This window comes from Punica granatum, chromosome 7 (genome assembly GCF_007655135.1).
Source record: "Punica granatum isolate Tunisia-2019 chromosome 7, ASM765513v2, whole genome shotgun sequence".
Taxonomy (NCBI): domain Eukaryota; kingdom Viridiplantae; phylum Streptophyta; class Magnoliopsida; order Myrtales; family Lythraceae; genus Punica; species Punica granatum.
This window is the reverse complement of record NC_045133.1, coordinates 191,350-213,867: the sequence shown is the minus strand read 5'-3', so window position 1 is coordinate 213,867 and position 22,518 is coordinate 191,350. Positions and strand designations below refer to the sequence as shown.

Below are 22,518 nucleotides of genomic sequence, written 5' to 3'. Positions count from 1 at the left end.
GCCTGCTCATCTTCGTTGTCTCCTCCTTTCACCTTCTCGGCCGGACTCGTCTGATTACCTTCTTTTTTTTCTTTTTTTCTTTTTTTCCTTTCTTTTTTGTATTATGATATCCGAAAGCTCAACGGACTCCGACTAATTCAATTTGAGCTGGATCGGTCACTAGAGGGGTAAACTCTTTCAGCATTGATTTTCTCTATACACAATACTCGAATTCGAAGCCGTACTTAAGGAAGAAAAAGTCCCAAAATCACTAGAAAACAACTCATATTGATATGATTATCTCATTTGTGTGCAAGTTCAAGGAATTTTTGAGTTTTTTTTTTTTTTGTGAATAGATTTGAGTACTTAAGTTTGACTCGGTATGGTTTTTTTGTCCGTCACTTTGATATATTAGAGTAACAGATAGCTCCATATCTTTTTTCCAAGAATAATGGACACAGATTCATATCCTTTTGCCGGAAAAGCTTTACTTGATGATGATTTTTGATGGATCGGCATTTGGCATGAAAATATGCTCCGACCCAACCCGAACCCTACTAATCAAAGTGCCAACTTCCAAATCCTGTAATTTCGCAATGCAGAGAGGGTGGACCTCATAAGATCACTGACCCAATGCACTCGCAGAACGAAGTACTAATTAAGTTGAAAACTCGTAACTGGTCAAAAGTAAATCCGACAGCTCTAATAGGATTGAACAGAATAGAATACACAAACGGAATGGGATGATGGACTGGACTGGACTGGACTGGACAGGACAGGACAGCTATAAAAGCTGTGCTTCAATACTTCCTCCTGAATAGATGCATTTACATGCCCCCTTCCCTTTGTGGAGAATAGTCCTTTACATGATATGATACAAAATAACAGACGGGAATGGCCTTTACAGGATACAAACAACAGGACAGCTTACATCCATCGCCCCAACCAGACTTATCAACAGATGTTCTACTTACTCTGACCATTCAGATATTCCCCTCAGAAACTCGAAAATAAAATCTCTTTTTAACTTTTTAAAGAGGGAAAGTTGACATTGCAATGATAGCACAGCAGTCCAACCCTGGAATCTCACCCATCATCTTGGATCCTCACCTTCCTGAATCCTCAGGATGCCACTTACAACTTCTTCCTTCTCAGCAATGTTTTGCCTCCCGGAAGTTACCGTAAAAGATATCAGGAATCAATGGCCTCCAAGCATTTTATCCTTGTTTCCCTGAATCATATGGCTCTTCCATCCCCAGCTGCATAAGAAAACCACCAAACTTGAACAAAGTCCTATAACCAAACCAGACCGATCGTATCCAGTGGACCAGTAGTAGAGCAATTGCTCTTCGCAGACCCCTTCTAATGAGAGAGCAATTTAAAAACCCAGCTCCAAAGGATGAATAACCTATTAAAAGGCCGTTAGCGCATGTGTGTACAACCGATTGGAAACAGCTCTCCTTCTGCTGCTAAGTTATCTATGTCCATCATAAAGTTGCAATCGTATGAGCTGATTCAACTGCATGAGTTTGAGAGATCAATGGCGAGCCTTCACTGGCATACCTTGTCATCTGGGTTTAAAAGAGTACAAGAAAAAGTTGCCATAACTATTATACGAAATTATCTCAAAGAAGCCGACCTTCACAGAAATACAGAATTGATTCTTCTGCTAGATGAAAGGGAGCTGGAGGAGGAGACCATGCTTGGGGGGGGGGGGGGAATGTGTAAAAGGATAAACAACAAAACAAGACCATCTAAGCCTAGAGGATATATCCAGGGGAAGCCAGCTACTGTATCCAAGAGGCTTGAATGCTGCATGGTGCTGCATCATCACAAAATTGCATATAGACTACACCAACGTGCTCCCCAGTCTTAACACTTCAAAGATGGATGATCCATCCACCTAGATATGCCTGCACGCAGTGCTCTTTCTAAAACATGCAACCGTTCTGATGTGATTGCTTCTTTTAGATTTTCCATTTCTGCAAATTCTTTCTCCATTATGAGCTCCAGATCTTCAAAATGCTTCATTTTGTACTGGACTTTCTTCATCTACAGATGCATGGGCAATTAATAATAATTAGGAGTATATTGTGTAAAAAACCTTTAGCTGGTTATTAAATCAGCCACGGAAACCACCAATTCACCTGAGTTTCAATTACACTTGCCACCAAATGTTCAATCTCTCTGTCTTCTTGATCAGCAAGTAATTTTGCATGAGCAGCAGCTGCCCCTAGAGCTGCTGCAGTTGCAGCTCTCATTCGTAAAGGAATGACAGTTTTACTTGCCGGTACTTCTGGAGCTTCTGCTGGATATATAAAAATGATAAACAGTTTCAAAACATAGCACTGATTGAGAGCAAAAGTACCGCAGTGCAAGGGGTGAAAAAAATGCAAACAAATCGGCAAGATAGACCAAAACACACAGCTCTAATTACCAGAGATGATGTCTCTCGACTCATTATTAGGGAATAAAAAGATTGGAATTGACAGATCATAACCTGCTTGACTGAGCTCATCCTTCATACTGAAATCTCCGACCACAGTGCCACTGGCAATGGAAACATAAATGCCATACCTGTGTTAGTGTGCCAAACCATAAAAAGACAGAATAATCATGAACGATTATAAAATGGATGGTTCGTGATGGTACCTATGCAACCCAGCAAGAGCACGTGAATCATTTCCTGTAAAGACCTCCTGACCATCAAATATCTCCCTAGAGCACGAGGTTTCATTACAAATTGCAGTGACTGCAGTCTCAGCTGAAGCAGCAGCAATATCTGGGCTGACCGTTGCAGACATCAAAGCTGCCTGGCATAGGACAGTTGATGATTACTGGCAAAATAAGTAAAACCAAAAGGTATGACCATTTTCAGGCTGAGAAAAACAGAGGTAGCAATACCTGTTTCATCAGGGAAACGCCACCACTTGGAAGGGCGTTAACACGCTTCCTTTTAAGAGGAGGTTCTTGGTTCGCACTGTCTCCACTGTCTCCATTCTGAATCTCCTCAGTCTTCTCCGTTTTCTTATGCTGATCATCTGATTCAATAATTTCTGGAGACCGAGCCAGAGGTCTCTGAAGCTGCTTGTTCACATTACCATCAGGATCATCATTTTTACCAGCTCTGTAGGCAGAACCGAACATGAATTCACCAAAAGGCAACTCGATGAGCTTCAATATGCAATCGAGCTTACTCTTGTTCCCAATAATTTGAGCAACAAGCTCCCAGTCATCCCCATGCTTTAAAACAGATTCCAAAAGAAGCAGAGTTTCTGCTTCGGTCCACTCAGCTCCATGATTACCATCACTGCCTTTGCAGTCGCTGAACCTAAAATCATCCTTTGATTTGTTCTCTCCAAGATTTTCATTCTTCAAACAGTTTATGCAGATGACAAATCCCTCCTCCTGAAGTATAGAATATATGCCATAAGTCACCATGCAGGATTTAGAGTCTTAAATCACGATATGAAGGATGTAAAGATGAAAAGACCTACAAAAAGATTCTAATTTCAACATGCCAGCAGCAGACAGGATCTAAGCAACAAATCTCGGTTAAATCAGGGGCGAGTCACCAATTTGTTTTGCTTGAATTATTATTATTCACATCCCCGCTGTCCCCAACTAACCGATTATAGGCATAAACAAGCAATGGCACAGGCATAAGGGTGAAATCTAACTTCGGAGGACTGTTCCCAGACAGTGTGCCATTCTAAGTGAACGGGTCAGTCTGTGGTCTGTTGGTTATCAAACCATGATATCGCTGTCCCGTATATAGGGTGAACGGCCTGTGTAGGTTCTCACCCTTATCGGGGCATTAGGGTTCAGAGTGGCTACCAATCGCATAACTAATCCAACTCTTTCAGTTGAACTGTGGGTCAATCCAGATCCGCCAAGTCCATGTATCTCCACTTGCGTTTGCATGTTGAAATCATCACTCATGATTCGTGTAAATAAAAAGAAGCGTCAAACACAATATTTAACAAATAGTGCTATCAACGATAATGATCTAAACAAAAAAAGAATTGACAGAACAGGATCCTCATCCCTGGGCATAGACATGGAAGACCCGCGGCATATGAAACAGAAGTGAAAAATTCATTAGGCCACAATTAGGAAATCCTATGCGAAAATAAGTGATAAACATACACGTGTAGTGAACATGAAGCAGCTGCGAAGCGGTCAAATGAGCGACAACATGCACTAGCAATACCTTTGTCGATTCATAGCATCCCGAATAGCAAATGGCAGAACAGTTTCTGCAGGCCAATGCCTTGTGCTGCATGGCATCCCTGAAAACATCGGAGAAAGACGCCAGCGGTGGGATCCCAGAAACCTCCCTGGATGGCCCACCAGTGCGCTTAGTAGTTGTAGGTGCAGACAGGGGTCGACCAGAATTCGGCACCGCCACGACACGGATGCCGTTTGGAACTCCCTCCTCGACATCGACCTTATGATGCTTGAGCTCAGTATCTCCAACTGCTTTTACAGCGCCATAGTCAGTGGCGCCGAAGTTGATCAAACCCCACTTCTCCAAGAAGAGGAAGACCTTGTGGAGTAGGGTGACGTCACCTACGAGGGACTTGCGGACTTGGGTGAAGGCGAGGCGTCCGGAAGGATCTTCCCGGTACTTGTTGATGATGAAGTCCCTGTACTCTTTGTAAATCTTAGGGGTTCTCGATATTGAGCTCAAATCAAAGAACTCCTTCAAGGCGACCCTCTCGGTCTCGTGGATTTCATCCCAAGAGAACCAACCTGCACGGAAAACTCTCAATTTATATACATAATATACATACATACAGAAATCCTTCGACGTGACAGGATAAGCATCCAATATTTCATACAAGAGTTCCCACCGAGGAAGAAAGAAAGAGAGAAGAGGAGGGAGGGAAGACAGACAGTGTGGTTGGAAAGGGGGAAGAAAAGAGGAGCGAGACAGAGACTGACTGGAGTGGATTGGGATGGTGTAGAGATCGTCGAGGTCGCGTCGGGAGGACCTGGCATATGGGTCTATAGTTGCTGTGCCCGCCATTTCGCCGGCGAAGCAGCTCAGGTGAGATTGCAATTGTGCCGGTTTGTCCGCGCGGGCAAAGATAAGTCGGAGGAGTTCCGTCCCGGCGGTGCCAAAAAAAACAAAAAAAAAGGAGGACGAGATGACGACTGACGAGGATGAGGATAGTTTGAGTAAATAGGCAATTTCGTCCTTACTTTCATAAATTATTTCAATTTCATCCCTAACTTATTTTTTACATTAATTTCGTATCCGAATTTACTCTTTACATCAATTTCGTCCCCAATTTTGTACTTTTGTATCAGTTTCATCCCTGCTACATCAAATTGATCCTCGACTTTGCACGGTTACATCAGTTTAGTCCCTGACTTTCGCAACACAAGTTCCTGAGTTTTGACGTTACATCAGATCGATCCCCAGTTACATAAGGACAAACAGCGTTACTTTTTCACTAGTTTTTTCAGGGATTGAATTGATGTAACAACTTGGCAAATTGGTGTAACCCTAAATTATCATTCTCTCTCTCTATCTTCTCTCTCTCTCCATCTCTCCATCTCTTTCTTCCTACAGTTTCACTTTAAATGAATTTCATCTTCTCCGTCTTTCGGTTTCTCCTTCTCTTCTTGTGCGAGTTTCCATTTCTCACTCAGCTTTTCTCCCAGTCTTCTTCTTCTCTGTTTCTTCTTTTCTTGGTAGCTTCTCAACAAGTTGGTCTACCTACCTCCAACGAATTTCGGTGCCCACCCTGCAAATTCGAATCCTCGTGCCAAGATCACGTCGCCAATCTTCCTTTATGGACTGGGGCTCTCTATCTCTCTCTTATGGACTTCAAAATTGACAAATCCTAAAATTCTAAAAAGTTTATGTGCGAGAAAAAAATAAATAGTTGAATAACTCATCTCTAAAAATCTAACCGTGGATATAATTAAAATTAAATTATGTGCCTGCGAGAAAATAACAATTGGTCTCGTATATCTGAATCTATATGTTTTAATAATAACTCTAATATTTCGTTTTTCTAAAAAATTAAAAAATTCCAAGAAAATAAAGACATGTTCCACAAATCTATATTTACTTGCTTTTGAAATTTAAAATTTTAAAATAAAAAAATAAAGAAAACTCAAAAAATCGATAAAATAATGAACGGTTTCATTAATCTATATCTATGTATTTCTAAATGTTCAAAATTTTATTATTTAGAAAAAAACTCAAAAGACCGATAAAATTTCATTTACAAACAAAGCATTTTGGGACTATTTGGCACAACCCACCTTTATGTTGCTTTCATATATATATAGATAGAAACTTAGACATATTACACTACAAAGACATAATTATGATAAAATAACCATTTCAACAGAACTTGTGTCCAACAAGTTGAACCATGCTAAAATTTTATAGATGTTTGTGTGCACAAATTATGTTCGAATGGTTATTGCCTTTGTAATATAATATGTTTAAGTTTTTATATTACTTAATGTGATAACATATGTGGATATTATTTTGATTTGTAAATGACATACTTGTAATTGTTTTAACACTTATTTTCTAGTAAAATTTATTTTAACATTCAAATCAACATACATATATATAAATGCCTAATTCAAACTCATAATCATCCAAAGAAGTCATATTTTGGTACATGTGATATTTGAAAGAAGCCATATTTTGATAGATAAAGGAATATAATTATGTGATTTTTTAAAAGTTATTGATATTTTCGTAGATGAGAAAAAAAATTATTGATGTTTTGGTAGGCAGGAGAAAAAAGTAAATCATGTGATTTTTTAGGTTAAAAAGTTTGTGGTATGCCATCCACGTATACAATCGTTTGCCACATCAACTTCGTTAACGATTACGTCAGCAGTTTTGATAGCCCAATTAATAGAATGGTAAATCAGGAAAATGAAAGTAAATATTGTGATTTTTCATGTCAAAATTTTAAAAATTGGTAAACCGATGAATTTCGTGAAAGTAATTGGTTTTTAGGCTATTTTTTCCTTTTTTATTTCTTTTATTTGTTTCATTGTGTAATTTTAATTATAATTTAAAATGAATTTTTTATTTTAAATTCAACATCATTTCACGTGAAATTCACGTAGGCAAATAGACGACAAACTTAACAGAATGGTAACGAGATGTCAAATCTGAGACAATTCTCCAAACATGTGATTTTTTTTGTTACATAACAAAATTTAGAACAAAACTGATACGTTCTACAAAACATAGGTTTTTTTTTTCTGTAATTTACCTTATTATATATATATATATTGGGCGTTAATTAAGACTTATAAATTTAATTGATTAAATTGGCAATTTGGTCCCTGACTTACATGCGGTACGTCTGTTGAGTCCCTAAGAAATATGTTGCATCAAACTGGTCCTCAAATTTGTGTATTTGCATCAAATTGGTTTGTGCAGCATTAGTTGGTCCCTTAGTTGAGAAATTGCATCAATTAAATCCTTGATGGCAAGTGGCACATCGACCAGGTCCCAGGCTACATTAGATGGGTCCTCGAGTGACATCGATTGGATCTTGCAACTCTAAGGTATGTTGCTAGCATGACGGCGTCTAATGACCTTTAAGTGTTTGGGAGCTATCTGATGTAACAAAATACACAGTTGATATAATGCTTTTGAACGAGGTTCGGTTGTTACATAAGATAGATCTTCTATTTAATCGTATTTTGTTATTCTTCTTTCTCTCTGTCTCATCTCCCTCAATCTCCATCTCGATCTCCCTCGTGAAGTTTCTGTTCATATTATTGTTCATGAAAAAGGGTCACTAAGACAAATTAATCTTTGATCATCTTCATTTTATTGATGCGTCAGATCTTTAATTTGACGGTAAAAGAAGGGAGGTGAGGTTTGCTGTTGAGCTTCCACAACTGCTACAAAGAGTTGGGCAGATCAAACAGGAGAGGGAGGGAAGAAAAATTGACAGATTAATGTTACTAAGCTTCTATTAAAATGAATTGCTTGAAATACTTAGTATAACACGAAGATGAAGAAGATAATGATGATGATGATGAATTGCACATATAAATACTCTATTAATGCACTAAATCTCCCTTTTTTTTTAATAAAAAATTTAGACTGTACTTGTGAATCTCAGTTGGGTCGGGTCGGGCCGGCTCTCACCAGCTAGCTCGATCAGGTGTCGCCCCCTCCTCGACTCAACCCATATCTCATAGAGAGATCCCTTGATATAGTAGAATTTTTCTTTCTTCTTTTTTTTAATAAAAAAAAGTCGATAGAAGAAGGAGAAGAAGAGAGAGAGGCGCTAAGCAGGGGAGATGGTCAGGTGCAACAAGTGGGTCGATGAGAGCTCTAATGACAGCCTGGGTAGTGGCTAAGCAAGTTTGGCAAAGAAGAGGAGAAGAGAGGAGAAGAGAAGGGAAAGAGAGGGAGGGTAAACGAGAAAGGAGAGAGATGGGGTTTTTATTTTTTATTTTTTGTTTTTATTTCATTTTAATTTTATTTTTTTGGCCACATCGGGGGCTTAAATACATGAAGGGCCAATTTGATGTTTCATTGGATCATATTGATGTAATATCGACCCTTTATTTAACGACATCAACGCCTACAATTAACAAAATGCCATGGCATGGAGGACCTTATTGATGTGATAGGGGACCCAAATAATGTGACAAATGACCAAAACTTATGTACACAGACCAACATGATGTATTTTACTGTTTAAAGGGCCAAATTGATATACTAAGAACCTAAATGATGTCCAATATATACCAAATTGATGCAATTATTTCAATGAAGGACCCAATTGATGTATTAAGAACATATTTGATGCAAATTTACAAATTTAGGGACCCATTTGACGCAAAAAAATTTCTCAGGGACTCAACTGACATAGCGCAGGTAAGTGGAATCAAATTGCCTATTTACTCAAATTAATTACCCCTACTTGACGATTTGATTTCATTAATTCCGAAATGAAGGAAAGATGGCCAATCAAATCAACCCCACCCTACACGCAGAGGATTATTTTTCTTTAAATATATATATATATATATATTAAAATTTTCGAAAAATTTCCGGTTGAAATCTTGGAAACACGCTCTCCCCCCAAAAAATTCACTGGTTTTCTTCCGGCCCGCCCCCAAAAATTTCGCCCCTCCCCCGCCCGCCTTTTTCTTTTTTCCCCCCCCAAAAAGCACGCGCCCCCGCCCTCCCGCCCGCCCAAAACCCATTCCATTCCATTCCCCCCCGCGCGCGGGCATGCATACACACACGCACTCTCTCTCTCTTTGCCTGAAGCTTATCGTAGCGTTCCGTTTTCATTTCATTTCATTTGCATTTTGATTTTGATTTGAGTAAGGAATTCTCTTCCCTGTGGGCTGTCTGTCAGTCTCATCATCACTTTTCCAGTCCTCCATTCGTTTTCAAGTCCATATTGAAACATTGCACTTTGCACTCTCGCGGGCTGAACATTGGGACTGGGAGAGTGAAAGAGCGAGCACAAGTCGTCGGTCAAAACAGTTTCTCCCTTCTTACATCATTCCTAACTACCTGCATTAATCCCCCTCCCCCTCCTCTCCCTCTCCCTCTCCCTCTTCTCTTCTCTTCTCTTCTCTTCTCTTCTCCATCACACCCACCCCACCCCTCTGCTTTCTTGTTCTTGCTCTTTGCTTAAACCTTCTCAAGCCAACCCACCTTCCCCACCCCCGCCAAATCTAGGGTTTTAGCTTAGCTTACTCCCCTGTCCCATCTTCCTCTCTCTTTCTACTGCTAATTCCTTCTTTCTTCCTATCCCCCCGGCAATTCTCATGGCCAGTGAGACCCCCCCCGACTCCAAACCTTCTGACAACAAGGAGGAGCTGCCCCAGAAGGACCCCCAAGAAGATGACCCTGGACACTGTTCCCCGATGAATAAGGAAGGTCATGATGAGCCCGAACAGGATAAGAACAACAACGATGATGATGATGGCGGAGGAAATCCCAAAAACAAGAAGAAAGACTCTAATCAATCGACTCCCAAATCCAGGAAACGGGGCCGTAAACCCGGAGAGAAGGCCGAGGTGGCCACCACCCCTGCCACTGATAGGCCTGCCCGTGAGAGGAAAGTCGTCGAACGCTACTCTGCTTCTCCTTCTAGCAGGACTCCTGGTGCCAAATCCGTGGCGATTGCTAAGGTATGAATGATTTCTTAAAGTTAAACACCCACCCACCCACCCCCCTCCCCTCCCCTCCCCTCCCCTCCCCTCATCTCTTTGGCTATATTCCTATTCCATTCTTGACCTCCCTTATATATGTATTTCTTTTTCCTCCGGATGTTCTGTCAATTGAGACTCGGTCCGCTGGCTGGCATTTCAGGGTACTGGGACGCAGCTCAAGGATATTCCCAACGGTATGTGTATGCTTGCTTGCACATTGACTGGGAGTGGAAGTGGTGGTTTTATTCTGCTCCTCTTTGGTTGTCTTTATTTGGCATTGGCGCGGTGGTGCATTAACTTTTTCATGTCAGAAGATTTAATCAATCATGCTTCATATCGAATCACTCCTCAGAAAGGACCTTCCTTTGTTCGTTCTAACCAACACTCCGATGCCATTTTACGACTCGGTTCAGGGTCCGTGTGTTTTACAGGATCTGCCTCTGAGCCTCTCGATGATGTTAAAATGTGAACCCATGCAATGCTCCATTTGCTGTAAAAATTCTCTTGGTTTAAATAGTTGACGATCATGAATGTAGAGCACGCAAGCTTTTTTACATGACCACTGGAAGGAATGAACGGGTCGATGTTAACCCTTATGGTTCCCGGCATAATTCGATTTCATATGCTGTGTGCGGGGATGAAAGCTTATCCTCTTATAGAGAGGTGGAAACGTTCCCATCTTGTTGACTTTGTTGATGGTCGTTTCTCTGATAATTTTGGTCCCTTGCACTTCCATTTGGTTTAATATTCCGTTGTATACCGTCTGACATCCGATTTATCTATTATTATTATTGTTATTTTTTTTCCCCAGTCGCTTTCAAGTTGTCCAAGAACAAAGCTGATGATAAACTGCAGTTGCTTCATTCAATACTCTTTGGGAAGAAAGCAAAGGTGACCCAACCCAGCCCTACCCATCTTAGTTTTCCTGGTGTAGTTTTAGTGGCACAAAGTGCCATGGTTGCCCTCTGGATTTTCTACTGTCCCTTTTTGTCCTGTCCTCTCAACTTGTATTCACGCTATCTCTGACAAGTAGTACAGCTGAGCTCTTTTTACTTAATCAATTTGCATTTCCAGTGAGCTCGTCGTGATTATGTATTTGCAGGCACACTCTTTGAAGAGAAATATTGGTCAATTTTCTGGATTTGTGTGGAGTGACAATGAGGTAGTCATTCTTATGAAATAATGTTGCTACAATCTTTTGGTTTCTTCCATGATTGATGGCCTCTCTAATATATTTACTTATAGTGGCATCCTTGTTAGGGATTTGGATTATTAACTTATTGAGCTTTGTCATTAGCAGGATAAACAGAGGGCGAAAGTGAAGGAGAAACTTGACAAGTGTGTTAAAGATAAGTTGGTTTACTTTTGTGAAGTACTGAACGTCCCGATAAATAAGGCAACCGTGAAGAAGGTAACCTAACATAGCATGATAATGTTTCTTTCATATGCTCTTTTATGGTGGCACTGATCTCTTTGCTGTGCTTAATATGATTCCAGGAGGAACTTTCAGTGAAGTTATTGGACTTTTTGGAATCCCCACACGCCACTACAGATGTATTACTTGCTGACAAAGAGCAGGTCAATCTTTTAGCTCCTTTCTGATTCTTTTTGCTTTCCTTCAATATACCCTCATCCATTTGACGACTATAATAAGCTCCGGTATATCATTTATGTGGTTAGAAGCGCAAGAGGAAGTCTTCGTCAAACAAATCATTAAGCTCTGGTGAAGTGTCCGCAGAAGGAACACAGAAGGTTTCTTTTCCACTTAAATCTAACCGTGTTATAACTTCATTGTCACTTACAAGAACAAGGCTCTCGATTCTTTTGTTCCTGGAACTTGCTTGCTGGCAAAGGATGACTCATCTACAATGATATGTTATGGAAATTCTTGTTTGAATGCAATATGTGTTGTTTGGCATAGAACCTTTCTGTGGCATTTTTCAAGGAGTGCCTTGACTGGGTCTCACAAATCTCTGAAACTTTGAAAAGGAAAGCAACAATGTTCACACAGAAAATTTTAACGGAACAAATTGAGCTACAAAATTGTTCGTTGGACTCGCAGTTCATTTTTCCCTAGTTCATTAGATGTAGAGTTCACTGCATTTGCCCGCCTTCAATTTCTTGAGCATGTTCAGGTATTCTGTCCTGTTGGGTGTAATAAACTTTTTAGTGTTTCAATTTGTTATTTTTGCTTGACACAATTTTGCCCCAAATGTTGTCATGCTAAATATAGTGAGCATAATTAATTTAGTCTCTGGACTTTTGTGTTCTTCCCTTTGTGACTTAGTGTTGCCTGAATTTGGTTATGCAATTCTCGACTGTATGCTAGGTATTTTGTAGGCACAGTTCATGCCCACTCCCACCTATGTAACTTTTGCTTTTTATTGTCCATTTTGCATCTTACTTGTGTGGACTTGGTGATTTGTGCTCATTTATTTGCAAAGGTTGGTTCTAACTGCCATTTTGCTGTAGAAACAAAATAAAAGAGCCAAGGTAGGGGAAAAGCAAAAGACATCATCAGCAGCTGAAGAAGATGCCAAGGGTGATGATAACATGATACATTCAGATGCAGGAGATGACTCCAGTGAAGCTAATGAGAAAGATAAGGTAAAGGAAGACAGTGATCACGCGGAGGATAAATCTGAGGAAGAGGAAGGCGCAAAAGAGGAAGGTGCAAAGGAGGAAGCAGACACAAAAGGCAAATCTTCAGATGAAGAACAGGCAAAGGAGGGAAAGGTGGGCAAATCTGGGGATAGTAATAAACCAGGCAAAAAGGGAACTAGTGCAAAATCTTCTAAAAGCCCTTCAGCATCTGCCAAGAGATCTTCAAGCTTAAAGAAAAATGATGAAGATGCTTCTGGATCACCTGCTAAATTGAAAGGATCTGATTCAAAAAGGAAGAAGGCTGAGAAAGATAATAGAAAGGACAAAGGTGCTTCCTCAAAGGGAAAGTCTCCTAGCAAGAAGTCAAGTAAATCACCAGTAAAGGCTTCAGCAAAGGACCAAGGTCTGTCTCTATCTTTTACTTGTTCAATCGTGTTCATTTGAGAAGATTGAATACTAGAAGATAATCTTTTTAGCCTAGGTCTATATCTTGACATTTTTCTGATTTTATAGGTTCATGCTTACAGAGTCTTTTGCTCAAATTTATTGATCATATTGACTTGTATGAAAGAGATATGTGCACTGCAGTTTCCTCTTGTTTGAGTTGGGAAGTTTTGTATGGTTTGTATGTACGAGCAGTTACCTTTTCTATGGTCATGTTTGTTTCCTGTACCCATTTTGAACGATCTAGTGGGAGTTTTCTGTGGGATAATTATGAAGTGATACATGGTCATTTTTCTTTTGTTTCTTTGAATCAGGAAAGAGCAAAACTAGCAAGAAAGCAAAAGCAGGGCCTAGTAGAGAAGAGATGCATGAAGTGGTCGTAGAAATTCTCAAAGAAGTTGATTTTAATACTGTGAGTGTCTCTTTTCATCTCTATGGGGCATGAGTCAAGCAATAGATTTTGAGTCATTTTTTTCACCTCACATTTTGTCTCTGACATTGCAGGCTACCTTGTCAGATATCCTGAAGCAGCTCGGTATATGTTTTCCTTCTTCTTTTTGTTAATGTTATATGTTCCTTTCCTGGACAAATAACTAACTTGGAACTTTTGCAGGTGCAAGATTTGATGTGGACCTTTATAGTAGAAAAGCTGAGGTGAAAGAGATAATAACTGAGGTGATAAATAACATGTCTGATGAGGAAGATGAAGAGGATGAAAATGAGGATGCAAAGAATGATGATGCAGGGGATGCAGATGAGTGAAGATGCTGAACCCTCTGTTCAGTTTAGGTTGGGATGAAAACTGCTTACATGAGTCCTGAAGACTGAGTATTTGAGACCAGCAGAATAATTTGCTGGTGGACAATCTCTCCAAACGGGCAGGCATTTGGATGCCTCAGGTTCCATTGGAACTCTGGCATCGTGAAAGTTTTATAGCTGAATTAGTTTGTAGGTGTACCATTTAGTTTTTCATCATGTGTTGTCTGTGCTAACCTGTTGATCTCTCTCTCTATCTATCTATCTATTAGTTTTTTAGGGTTCCCCTTTAATTGGTATTTTTGTCAGGGGCAGTCTGTTTCGGTATCGCCTCCATGACTTTTGTAGCGATTAGCAAGATTAATTCCCTAGAGAAGGTGACTTTATTTCACTGGATGAAGGTTAAGCCGACTGATTCTGGGATTGTGTTTGTACTCGGATTCAGATACATGTGAATAAAAGCCTGCAAGTAGTTCAGTTCAGCATGCATCATAGCTATAGGAAAGTAAGTATATAATGTGAGCCTTGTTTATGGGCATGGCATTGGCATTTGATGATGGGTTAATTGGGGACTTTAGTTGCTTCTACATTGAATACGTGGGGATGTATATATCCTGGGAATATTGGTTTGAATACTATAGTTCATACTATGATTTGTATATGGTAGTTAACATTCCTTTATTGTACATTATTGTTTTGATTCTTATACTATGAATCATACTATGATTCGGTGTGTGCGTGTGTCCATACATCATACAACCACCTGCTCTCACCAGCCGCATTATTGTTTTGATTGGCAAGATAAGGTAAAAAACGCCTGCTTTAAGGAATGATCTCTGTTGGTTGGTGGTGATCCTCGAAATCAGAACAGCAAGAAGCCTTCTGCCACATTTCCGTATGGAATTCAATGCAATCTATGGGTCCGAAATTAATTGTACATCTTACCATGAGAAAATTTAACTGTGGGATGAAAAGGAAAGCGTTGCCATTTGTTCTGGAATTCTCGTCACTGTAGAAGAGATGAGCGCCCCACCCCCCCACCCCTTCTTTCCCTCCACAAAAAGGAGTATGGGTTAAGATAATCAGACGTGGGAAGGTTATATAGTAAATGGTATGAATTTCATACTGGAAACTGAAAAGATCAAGTAACCAAACTTTGGACGCCAACCCCACCAAACCCTATTAAACAAAATAGAAAGCAACGAATGGGAAAAGTATATTTTTGGGTTTTGTTTAGAGGAGGGTGGGGGCTGGTGATGTTTTGGTTTTCCTTGCCAGTAGCCTACTCCCACCCCCCTCTCCTTCCCCATTCATTCATTCACTGCTCACATTTGGAATGAGATGTCAAACAAACAAAAAAGAAAATCGACACCAGCCAGCAGCTTATGTTTTTGTTTTTACTTCCCCAGCAAGAAGAATCAACATACAATCCTCTGCTGCGTCTGTGTCTATGTCTCTGTCTGTGTATGTCTCTGTTGAGTGTGTGCCACCCTATAAAAACCAAAGAAAGAAAAGAAAGAGACAAATTTTCAGCTGTCCCTTTCCATGTGGTACATTTTTGTTTACCAAATCGTTTTGTTCATCAATTATTGGGTCAGCTCCTCCTTATATAAACAGCCAGCCAGCAACCCCCCTCTGTCATTGCCCGCTGCAGAGGCACTAATGCACATCTCCCCCACTGTGTAGACTCCCTCCTTCCTTTGCACCCCCCCATTCCATTACGTCTTTCTACTACTTCCCTTTTGCAGGTCTGCATGCATTCTCCTCCTCTCCATACAATACCTATGGCTCTCTCTCTCTCTCTCTCTCTCTCTCTTTCTTTCTTTCTACTTTGATGTATGCATGTACGTACATATTCATCTCTGACTCCTGTCCCTGCTTCTTTTAATACTACTACGTGCACATAAAGCCCTGAGTTATTTTGTTTCATCAAAGCATAGTTAACTTCCTGATTAATCTTTTGTGATCAGCTAGCTGGTTGTTCATCTCTTATAGGTGCACATCCAATGGCAAGTCTTGGCAATGGCATCTTTGAACTCAGAGTGGAGCAAGGTGAACCGTCTCTTGTTCCTCCTGCAGAGGCTACTCAGAGGGGGTTTTATTTTCTCTCAAACCTCGACCAGAACATTGCTGTGATCGTTCGAACCATCTACTGCTTCAAGTCAGACTCCAGGGGCAACAAGGAAGCTTTCCAGGTTATCAAGAGCGCCTTGTCGGAGGTTCTCGTTCACTATTACCCGCTTGCTGGAAGGCTGACTTTAAGTCCCGAGGGGAAGCTGATTGTGGACTGCACCGGGGAAGGAGCTGTTCTTGTTGAGGCCGAAGCCAACTCTACAATCGAGCAAATCGGCGACATCACCAAGCCTGACCCTGTGACACTCGGAAAGCTCGTTTATGACATCCCTGGCGCGAAGAACATACTTGAGATTCCTCCCTTGGTGGCTCAGGTCCTGCTCTTTCACTTTTAAGTCTTCAGTATGCTGCCTTGAGTTGTTTGTGCTATATATATACATATATATGTCTGCTCTCAGCATATTTAACTATACCTAGCTAGAGTATTACCTCAGACTACTAGTCTTAGCCTATAATGTGAAATGAACTACTGATAGTGATACTCCCCCTTGCGCATATATACAACTAGGTGGTGCTCTTATCTTTTTGGCAGTTCAAGGTGGGTTTTGGAGTCTTAGGAAATATATATAGTGGAGAATTTGAGCTTGGAGTAAGTAAGTGGAGCTGTTTGAACTTTTCTTTTGCTCAATACTTGCCGAGGTTGAGATTTTAATTCCCCTGGAACTGAACACTTTGCAATCTGTCCGGGATGCCCTGACTAGCAATCATAACTCCCACCATAACTCAGGACCGAACATCTCAAAACTACCTGATAAGGCTTCTCATCTAGTCCTAGTCCTTGATTAGTGATCTTCTTCCTTCAGCTTAAGCCCTGGTATAAAATGGGTGGATGGCGCATTATGTAACTCCCTTTTGCTTCACAGGTGACTAAGTTCAAGTGTGGCGGATTCATTCTTGGGCTGTGCATGAACCATTGTATGTTCGATGGGCTTGGCGCCATGGAGTTTGTGAACTCTTGGGGTGAGACTGCAAGGGGATTGCCCCTAAGAATTCCCCCTTCCCTGGACAGAACCATTCTCAGGTCCCGGAATCTGCCAGAGGTAGAATTTTCGCACCATGAGTTTGCGGAGATCGAGGATGTCTCGAACACCAGCAAGCTCTATGAAGAAGAGGAGATGTGTTACAGGTCCTTCTGCTTTGACCCCGAAAGGCTCGAACAGCTCAAGAAGAATTCCATGGAAGACGGGGCCCTGTCTAAATGCACGACCTTTGAATCGTTGTCGGCCTTTGTGTGGAGGGCAAGAACTCGGGCTCTGAGGATGCAGCCTGATCAGCGGACGAAGCTCCTGTTTGCGGTGGATGGACGCTCCCGGTTTGATCCTCCTTTGCCGGAAGGATACTTTGGGAACGGCATCGTGTTAACTAACTCTCTCTGCAGTGCAGGAGAGCTGCTGGAGAACCCCATGTCATTTGCAGTGAAGCTGGTCCAGGATGCAGTTAAGATGGTTACAGACAGTTACATGAGGTCTGCGATAGATTACTTTGAGAAGACGAGAGCAAGGCCCTCACTAGCTGCAACGCTCCTCATCACTACTTGGTCGAGGCTTTCTTTCCACACGACTGATTTTGGGTGGGGAGAGCCCATCCTGTCGGGACCCGTCGCATTGCCTGAGAAGGAGGTCATCCTGTTCCTTTCCCATGGAAAAGAAAGGAAAAGCATAAACGTGCTCCTGGGTCTCCCTGATTCCGCCATGAAAACGTTCGAAGAATTGATGATGGTATGATTCAGTCAAGTCAAGTATCTGTCAGCACGTACTCAATTGAAACTTGCTCCATTGCATTTATGGTTTTTTTTTTTACAATATATATATATATATATATATATATGCTCTCTTCCACTACTCATTTTCCTATGGATTCCAGGATTTCTTCTCTATTGAAGAGAATTTGTATTGGCATGCTGGTCTATCCGTAGTAGTCCTATTCGTTGCACAGAGGAACGAAATCGTATAAGTGTCCTTGCTTGCTTGTTACCTTACCGAGTGCTGTTATTTATTTATTAAAAAAAAAAAAAAAAAACAACAACAACAATAATAATAATAATAATAATAATAATAAGTACAGTATTTGCTTCGGTAATGATGAGGGAGCATATGTACTGCTGTTCTATTACTGAAAGGGCAAGCTGATCGAGCTAAGTGCAAACCCGTCCCTTATCTAGTGCATGCGTTATATGATAGGGAAGGGGAAGTCCCTATATATATATCCTAAGCCGACGGATAGGAAATACAGGCTTCAACTGTTGAAGGATCGACCAAATACCGTACCGGATTAATGATTCAGCGTCGTGTCGGAATCAGAGGACGAACGTGTCCGTGATATGTTCATAAATCTGCCCTGAAAGCCAGGGCAGCATGCATTTAATGTGAAATTCATTTTTTCTTCGGCAAGCAGGCGTATAATCACAGAAATTAAGACAAGTACTATAAGATTATGAATCGTTGCGTTTAACTGATCGATGAAATCATGTCCACATCATATTAGGGGCAGTTGACTGTTTATAATCAAATATTTGGGCAGGCAACAGTAATCACTCCATCAGCAGCCATCATCATCATCTCTACTTCGGTGCTGCCATACCATGAAAAGGGAGCAGCTGCGTAGAAAATGACCGTTTAAGTCTAGGTTGCTTTCTTTTGAACCAGTAAATTAATGATCGAAGAGGCCACTTCCATGCCCCTGGACAAGCTATATATGTTTGATTGATCGACATGAATACAAGACAACATATTGGAGACTTGTAGATTTTTGACAGGTAATTAAGGATGTGATAGCAATATAAGGAAATAAAGGCACACATATATACATGGATAGAAGAGCAAGCCTAAAGTAAGCAATTAATTTGGATGTAATCACCCATGGCCTGCTGCCATTCACACTGGTATCCGTCTGTCTGTCACCAACTAGCTAGCAATACGGTTCTTAATGGCTCTTGGCCACACCGTTTATTCGCATGCAAGGATCCAAATCCAATGCAGTTCAGCCAGTGCATATTACCTTTTATTTTACCTTCAAAAAGGAAGGATATATCGTATATATGTGCTTACATATATACATGTCCAGACTTTAACTCGTGTCCAAGTCCAAAGTGTAGCTAAGCATATGTATACGATACAAGTACTCGCCTGACATATATACGGAGAGAATGGATACGCCATAAAATTAATGAAGAGGCTCCACGTTGATTAGATGGGGCAAACAGGAAAAATGGCATTAATTAATTGATCTTGTTGCTTGCTGATGATATCATTTTTTACGAACCCAGTATTATTTGTCCCTTTTCCTTTTGGGTGAAGACGGCCAGCCGACTATCTTATTCAGCTGTGCAAGTGCATGGAATGCGAGCAAAACCCGATTTCTCTGTCTTTCTCTCTTTTTAATTAAAAAAATTATTAGGATAAATATTAAATAGAATACAGTTGAGAGAGGGAGGTCATTTTATTGCGAGGGCATTTGCGTACTATATAGAGGAACATTGTATCCTGTGAAGTTAATCGATAACAACTTATATTATAAATAAAATGCTCGATCGACAAGGTCCTCAAATTCCAACAATTTGGGCTTCCACTGAAAGATCATCTTAGAGGCTTATTAATTTTCACTTGTGGTCCTCATCAAACTTAAAAAAATAAATAAAAAATCTATGGAATTTTTAAAATGATATCTAATTCAAAAAGATCTCAATAAAATGTTTTGTTAGAAGTAACTTTAAAAATTTAAAAGAAAATATAAGTCGAAATGAATCTTTTTTTCTTTATTATCTTGACTTTATCATGATCCTCGGTTGAAGTCTAATTATCAACATCTCACCAGATTTTTTTTTTGGGATTTTGATACTTGAAAAATAATAGAATTAGAAGATGAAGAGGAAGAAGGAACGGTCAATTAAGTCATGGGAACACAAAGAAATAAGGACTGAGAAATTAACAGAATATTTCAATAAGCAATAAACTTCCATGCGAATGCTCGTTTAAAAGAAGCAAACTGCATAAGGCAATTGGAATGCGTCTTGTCAATAACTGTTGAATAGCTATCGATAATTTTTTTTTTATTAAATAAACTTATTAATTTACAAAAAATACATTAATTTTTAATATAAATAAATACGTACTACATGGTAGGAAACTTATTTTTGATAAGATGATGCGTTATTTTGTAAGATATTTGTTAATTAATTTGAATACAACAAGATTCTTGTTAATTAATGACAAGTTTTCCAAGAAATATGTATTATATGTAAATGATAATTAAAGAGGTCCTTAATTAATACGCAATTAATAACATGCATTAGATTATGCATTATTAATTCAATACTGGATGAGTAATTAAGCTGCGTTTGATAACACATTGTCAAGCCTTTTTTCTTTTCTTTTTTTTTTTTCTTTTTCGGTTACGCATTGTCAAGCCTTTAATATTATGTCTGATGGGATGGGCCCCGGGAGAAAGCTAACCTCAGCTATAGCTTTAGCTAAATACGTTGGATGGGGGACCTTAGTTTAGTGGCCCTTCCCTTTCCGAAGGTCCATTCCATATCCATAATAATCAGCGTTCACATCCGCATCCGCAGGCAGGGGTGCGTTTACTCGTCTTCCTCCCTCCCAGTCCAGCCTCCTTTTCTATATATATATATATATTATTTTTATATTTATTTTTATTCTTATTATTTTACCTTCGGCTGCTTGAAAGAAAAAAGATACAAAGTCTACAGGGCCGAGCCCCTCTCAACATTCCTGGTCAGTACAGATAGGGAGATCGTTGGTATGTCGATGGGCCAAGTAAAGTTACAAAAACAGGCCCAAGAAGCTAAGCTTAGATGGCCCATCTGGTCTGGATGTATCAATATATATAAGCAAGATACGAGTTAGGCCCGGCCATACGGCTTTAGAACATTCTGTTTTTTAATGAAATTTTATTTATTTTTTAAAAATTTTACAATTTAAATGATCTTTTAAAATAAAATTAGCAACAAAATCTTTCGAAATTATTTTTCATTATAATATTCCATTTTAAAAAGATCGAAAATATCATAAAATCTTTTGGATACTATAGTGATCTTCAATTGAAGGTAATATGAATTTTCTGAACGGAATTTTCTATATTTTTATTTTTGAAATTATATTTAATAAAAAATATTTTTTAAAGATATCTCATCATAAAATTTGATTTCTTGATTTCTTTAATTTTTATAATTTATATAATATAATGTATTCGAAATAAATGAGAGAATTCTTGAATTTTTTAAAATAAAAATTAATATCTCATCACATAGATTTTAACATTGAAATAAGTATATATTCATACATAATATAAATATATTAATAGATGACCTCGGAATGCTTGATTTCTGAGTAAAATTTAATAAGTATATATTAGTACATATTTTCTGAATAGGTATTTATTTGTTTATTTTTATTTTCGAAATTATTTTTTAATAAAAAATAAATTTTAAAGATATCTCATCATAAATACGATTTCTTGATTTCTTTAATTTTATAATTTATTTAACATAATGTATTTGAAATGAATTAGAAGATTTTATTATATATGTAGACATTATTTAATAATCTTTAATTTTTCAAAATTAAAATTAATGTTTCTTCACATCAATATTGACATCAAAGTAAGTATATATTAGCATATATATTTCCTAAAGGAATTTTCTAGGCTTTTATTTATTTATATTTTAGGATTTATTTTTAATAAAAAATATTTTTAATAGATATCTCATCATAAAATCTGATTTCTTGATTTCTTTAATTTTTATATTTATATAACATAATGTATTTGAAATAAATGTGAAGATTTAATTATATGTATGCATAGATATTATTTAGTAATCTTGAATTTTTTAAAATAAAAAATAATATTTAAATCACATCAATATTAACATGAAAATAAATAAATATTAGTATATTTATTTATACATAATATAAATACACTTAATATATGGTTGTGGGCAACTTTCAGTATATATAGGAAGGAAAAGTATAAATAAATTATATGTTTTTATAGATATCTATTTTTTTAAAAAGAGATTAGATAATATTTTGTAAACATATATGGATTATATTTTCTTTTCAAAAAAAAATATTTGTTAACCATAAAAGGAAAACGAATCATATTATATTTTATCTAAATTCCATATTAAAGTTATAAATAAGAATCATCATAGACATACACATGGGCCTATTCAATTTTCAAACAATACGTTTACAACTAGACGCGAGCTGTTAAAATGTATATTTATCCCTAAATGCAAATGAGTTGATTAAATTTATATTTTGATTTTTTCTCTCATTTTTATCGTAATTTTTTATTTTTTAATCTTTTTCCTCATATTCTTTCTCAAGATTAATGATGTGACTTCATCTCTCGAAAGGCGGGTACACAAGCTCTCAGAAAGTAAGTTCATATGCT

General features: G+C 38.6%; 3 protein-coding genes across 6 annotated transcripts; 2 read left to right on the top strand and 1 right to left on the bottom strand.

Moving 5' to 3' along the window:
- Nucleotides 1–657: 657 nt before the first annotated feature.
- Nucleotides 658–5,124, bottom strand: LOC116213249 (SWI/SNF complex subunit SWI3A). 2 transcript variants are annotated; one of them, XM_031548120.1, is made up of 7 exons: nt 4,927–5,124; nt 4,193–4,734; nt 2,884–3,387; nt 2,632–2,792; nt 2,480–2,529; nt 2,127–2,287; nt 658–2,031 (listed from the first exon to the last, which is right to left on the bottom strand). In XM_031548120.1, exons 1-7 carry the CDS (start codon nt 5,009–5,011, stop codon nt 1,852–1,854), a joined length of 1,683 nt encoding a protein of 560 aa, XP_031403980.1. In that variant the 5' UTR covers nt 5,012–5,124; the 3' UTR covers nt 658–1,851. The 2 variants fall into 2 exon arrangements, with proteins under 2 accessions (XP_031403980.1, XP_031403981.1); XM_031548121.1 differs by having other exon boundaries at nt 2,127–2,284.
- Nucleotides 5,125–9,244: 4,120 nt separating this feature from the next.
- LOC116214267 (protein DEK) lies at nt 9,245–14,627 on the top strand. Of its 2 annotated transcripts, none has more exons than XM_031549651.1 (11): nt 9,245–10,143; nt 10,325–10,358; nt 10,976–11,055; nt 11,267–11,326; nt 11,462–11,575; nt 11,662–11,742; nt 11,845–11,916; nt 12,637–13,171; nt 13,527–13,624; nt 13,717–13,747; nt 13,826–14,627. In XM_031549651.1, exons 1-11 carry the CDS (start codon nt 9,778–9,780, stop codon nt 13,972–13,974), a joined length of 1,620 nt encoding a protein of 539 aa, XP_031405511.1. In that variant the 5' UTR covers nt 9,245–9,777; the 3' UTR covers nt 13,975–14,627. The 2 variants fall into 2 exon arrangements, with proteins under 2 accessions (XP_031405511.1, XP_031405512.1); XM_031549652.1 differs by having other exon boundaries at nt 9,246–10,143; nt 11,465–11,575.
- Nucleotides 14,628–15,572: 945 nt separating this feature from the next.
- Nucleotides 15,573–18,074, top strand: LOC116215563 (omega-hydroxypalmitate O-feruloyl transferase). Of its 2 annotated transcripts, none has more exons than XM_031551311.1 (3): nt 15,573–15,716; nt 15,964–16,415; nt 16,965–18,074. In XM_031551311.1, exons 2-3 carry the CDS (start codon nt 15,975–15,977, stop codon nt 17,823–17,825), a joined length of 1,302 nt encoding a protein of 433 aa, XP_031407171.1. In that variant the 5' UTR covers nt 15,573–15,716; nt 15,964–15,974; the 3' UTR covers nt 17,826–18,074. The 2 variants fall into 2 exon arrangements, with proteins under 2 accessions (XP_031407171.1, XP_031407172.1); XM_031551312.1 differs by having other exon boundaries at nt 15,601–15,716; nt 15,939–16,415.
- Nucleotides 18,075–22,518: the final 4,444 nt, after the last annotated feature.

What these genes read in the sequence shown, in the direction of transcription:
- LOC116213249 (XM_031548120.1), bottom strand. Translation starts at nt 5,011, where the DNA reads ATGGCGGGCACAGCAACTATAGACCCATATGCCAGGTCCTCCCGACGC. An exon ending in GATGCTATGAATCGACAAAG is followed by an intron (nt 3,388 to 4,192) that starts GTATTGCTAGTG and finishes TCTATACTTCAG; the next exon opens with GAGGAGGGATTTGTCATCTG. An exon ending in GCGTTTCCCTGATGAAACAG is followed by an intron (nt 2,793 to 2,883) that starts GTATTGCTACCT and finishes GTCCTATGCCAG; the next exon opens with GCAGCTTTGATGTCTGCAAC.
- LOC116214267 (XM_031549651.1), top strand. Translation starts at nt 9,778, where the DNA reads ATGGCCAGTGAGACCCCCCCCGACTCCAAACCTTCTGACAACAAGGAG. An exon ending in TACTTGCTGACAAAGAGCAG is followed by an intron (nt 11,743 to 11,844) that starts GTCAATCTTTTA and finishes TTATGTGGTTAG; the next exon opens with AAGCGCAAGAGGAAGTCTTC. An exon ending in CCGCAGAAGGAACACAGAAG is followed by an intron (nt 11,917 to 12,636) that starts GTTTCTTTTCCA and finishes ATTTTGCTGTAG; the next exon opens with AAACAAAATAAAAGAGCCAA.
- LOC116215563 (XM_031551311.1), top strand. Translation starts at nt 15,975, where the DNA reads ATGGCAAGTCTTGGCAATGGCATCTTTGAACTCAGAGTGGAGCAAGGT. An exon ending in TTCCTCCCTTGGTGGCTCAG is followed by an intron (nt 16,416 to 16,964) that starts GTCCTGCTCTTT and finishes TTTGCTTCACAG; the next exon opens with GTGACTAAGTTCAAGTGTGG.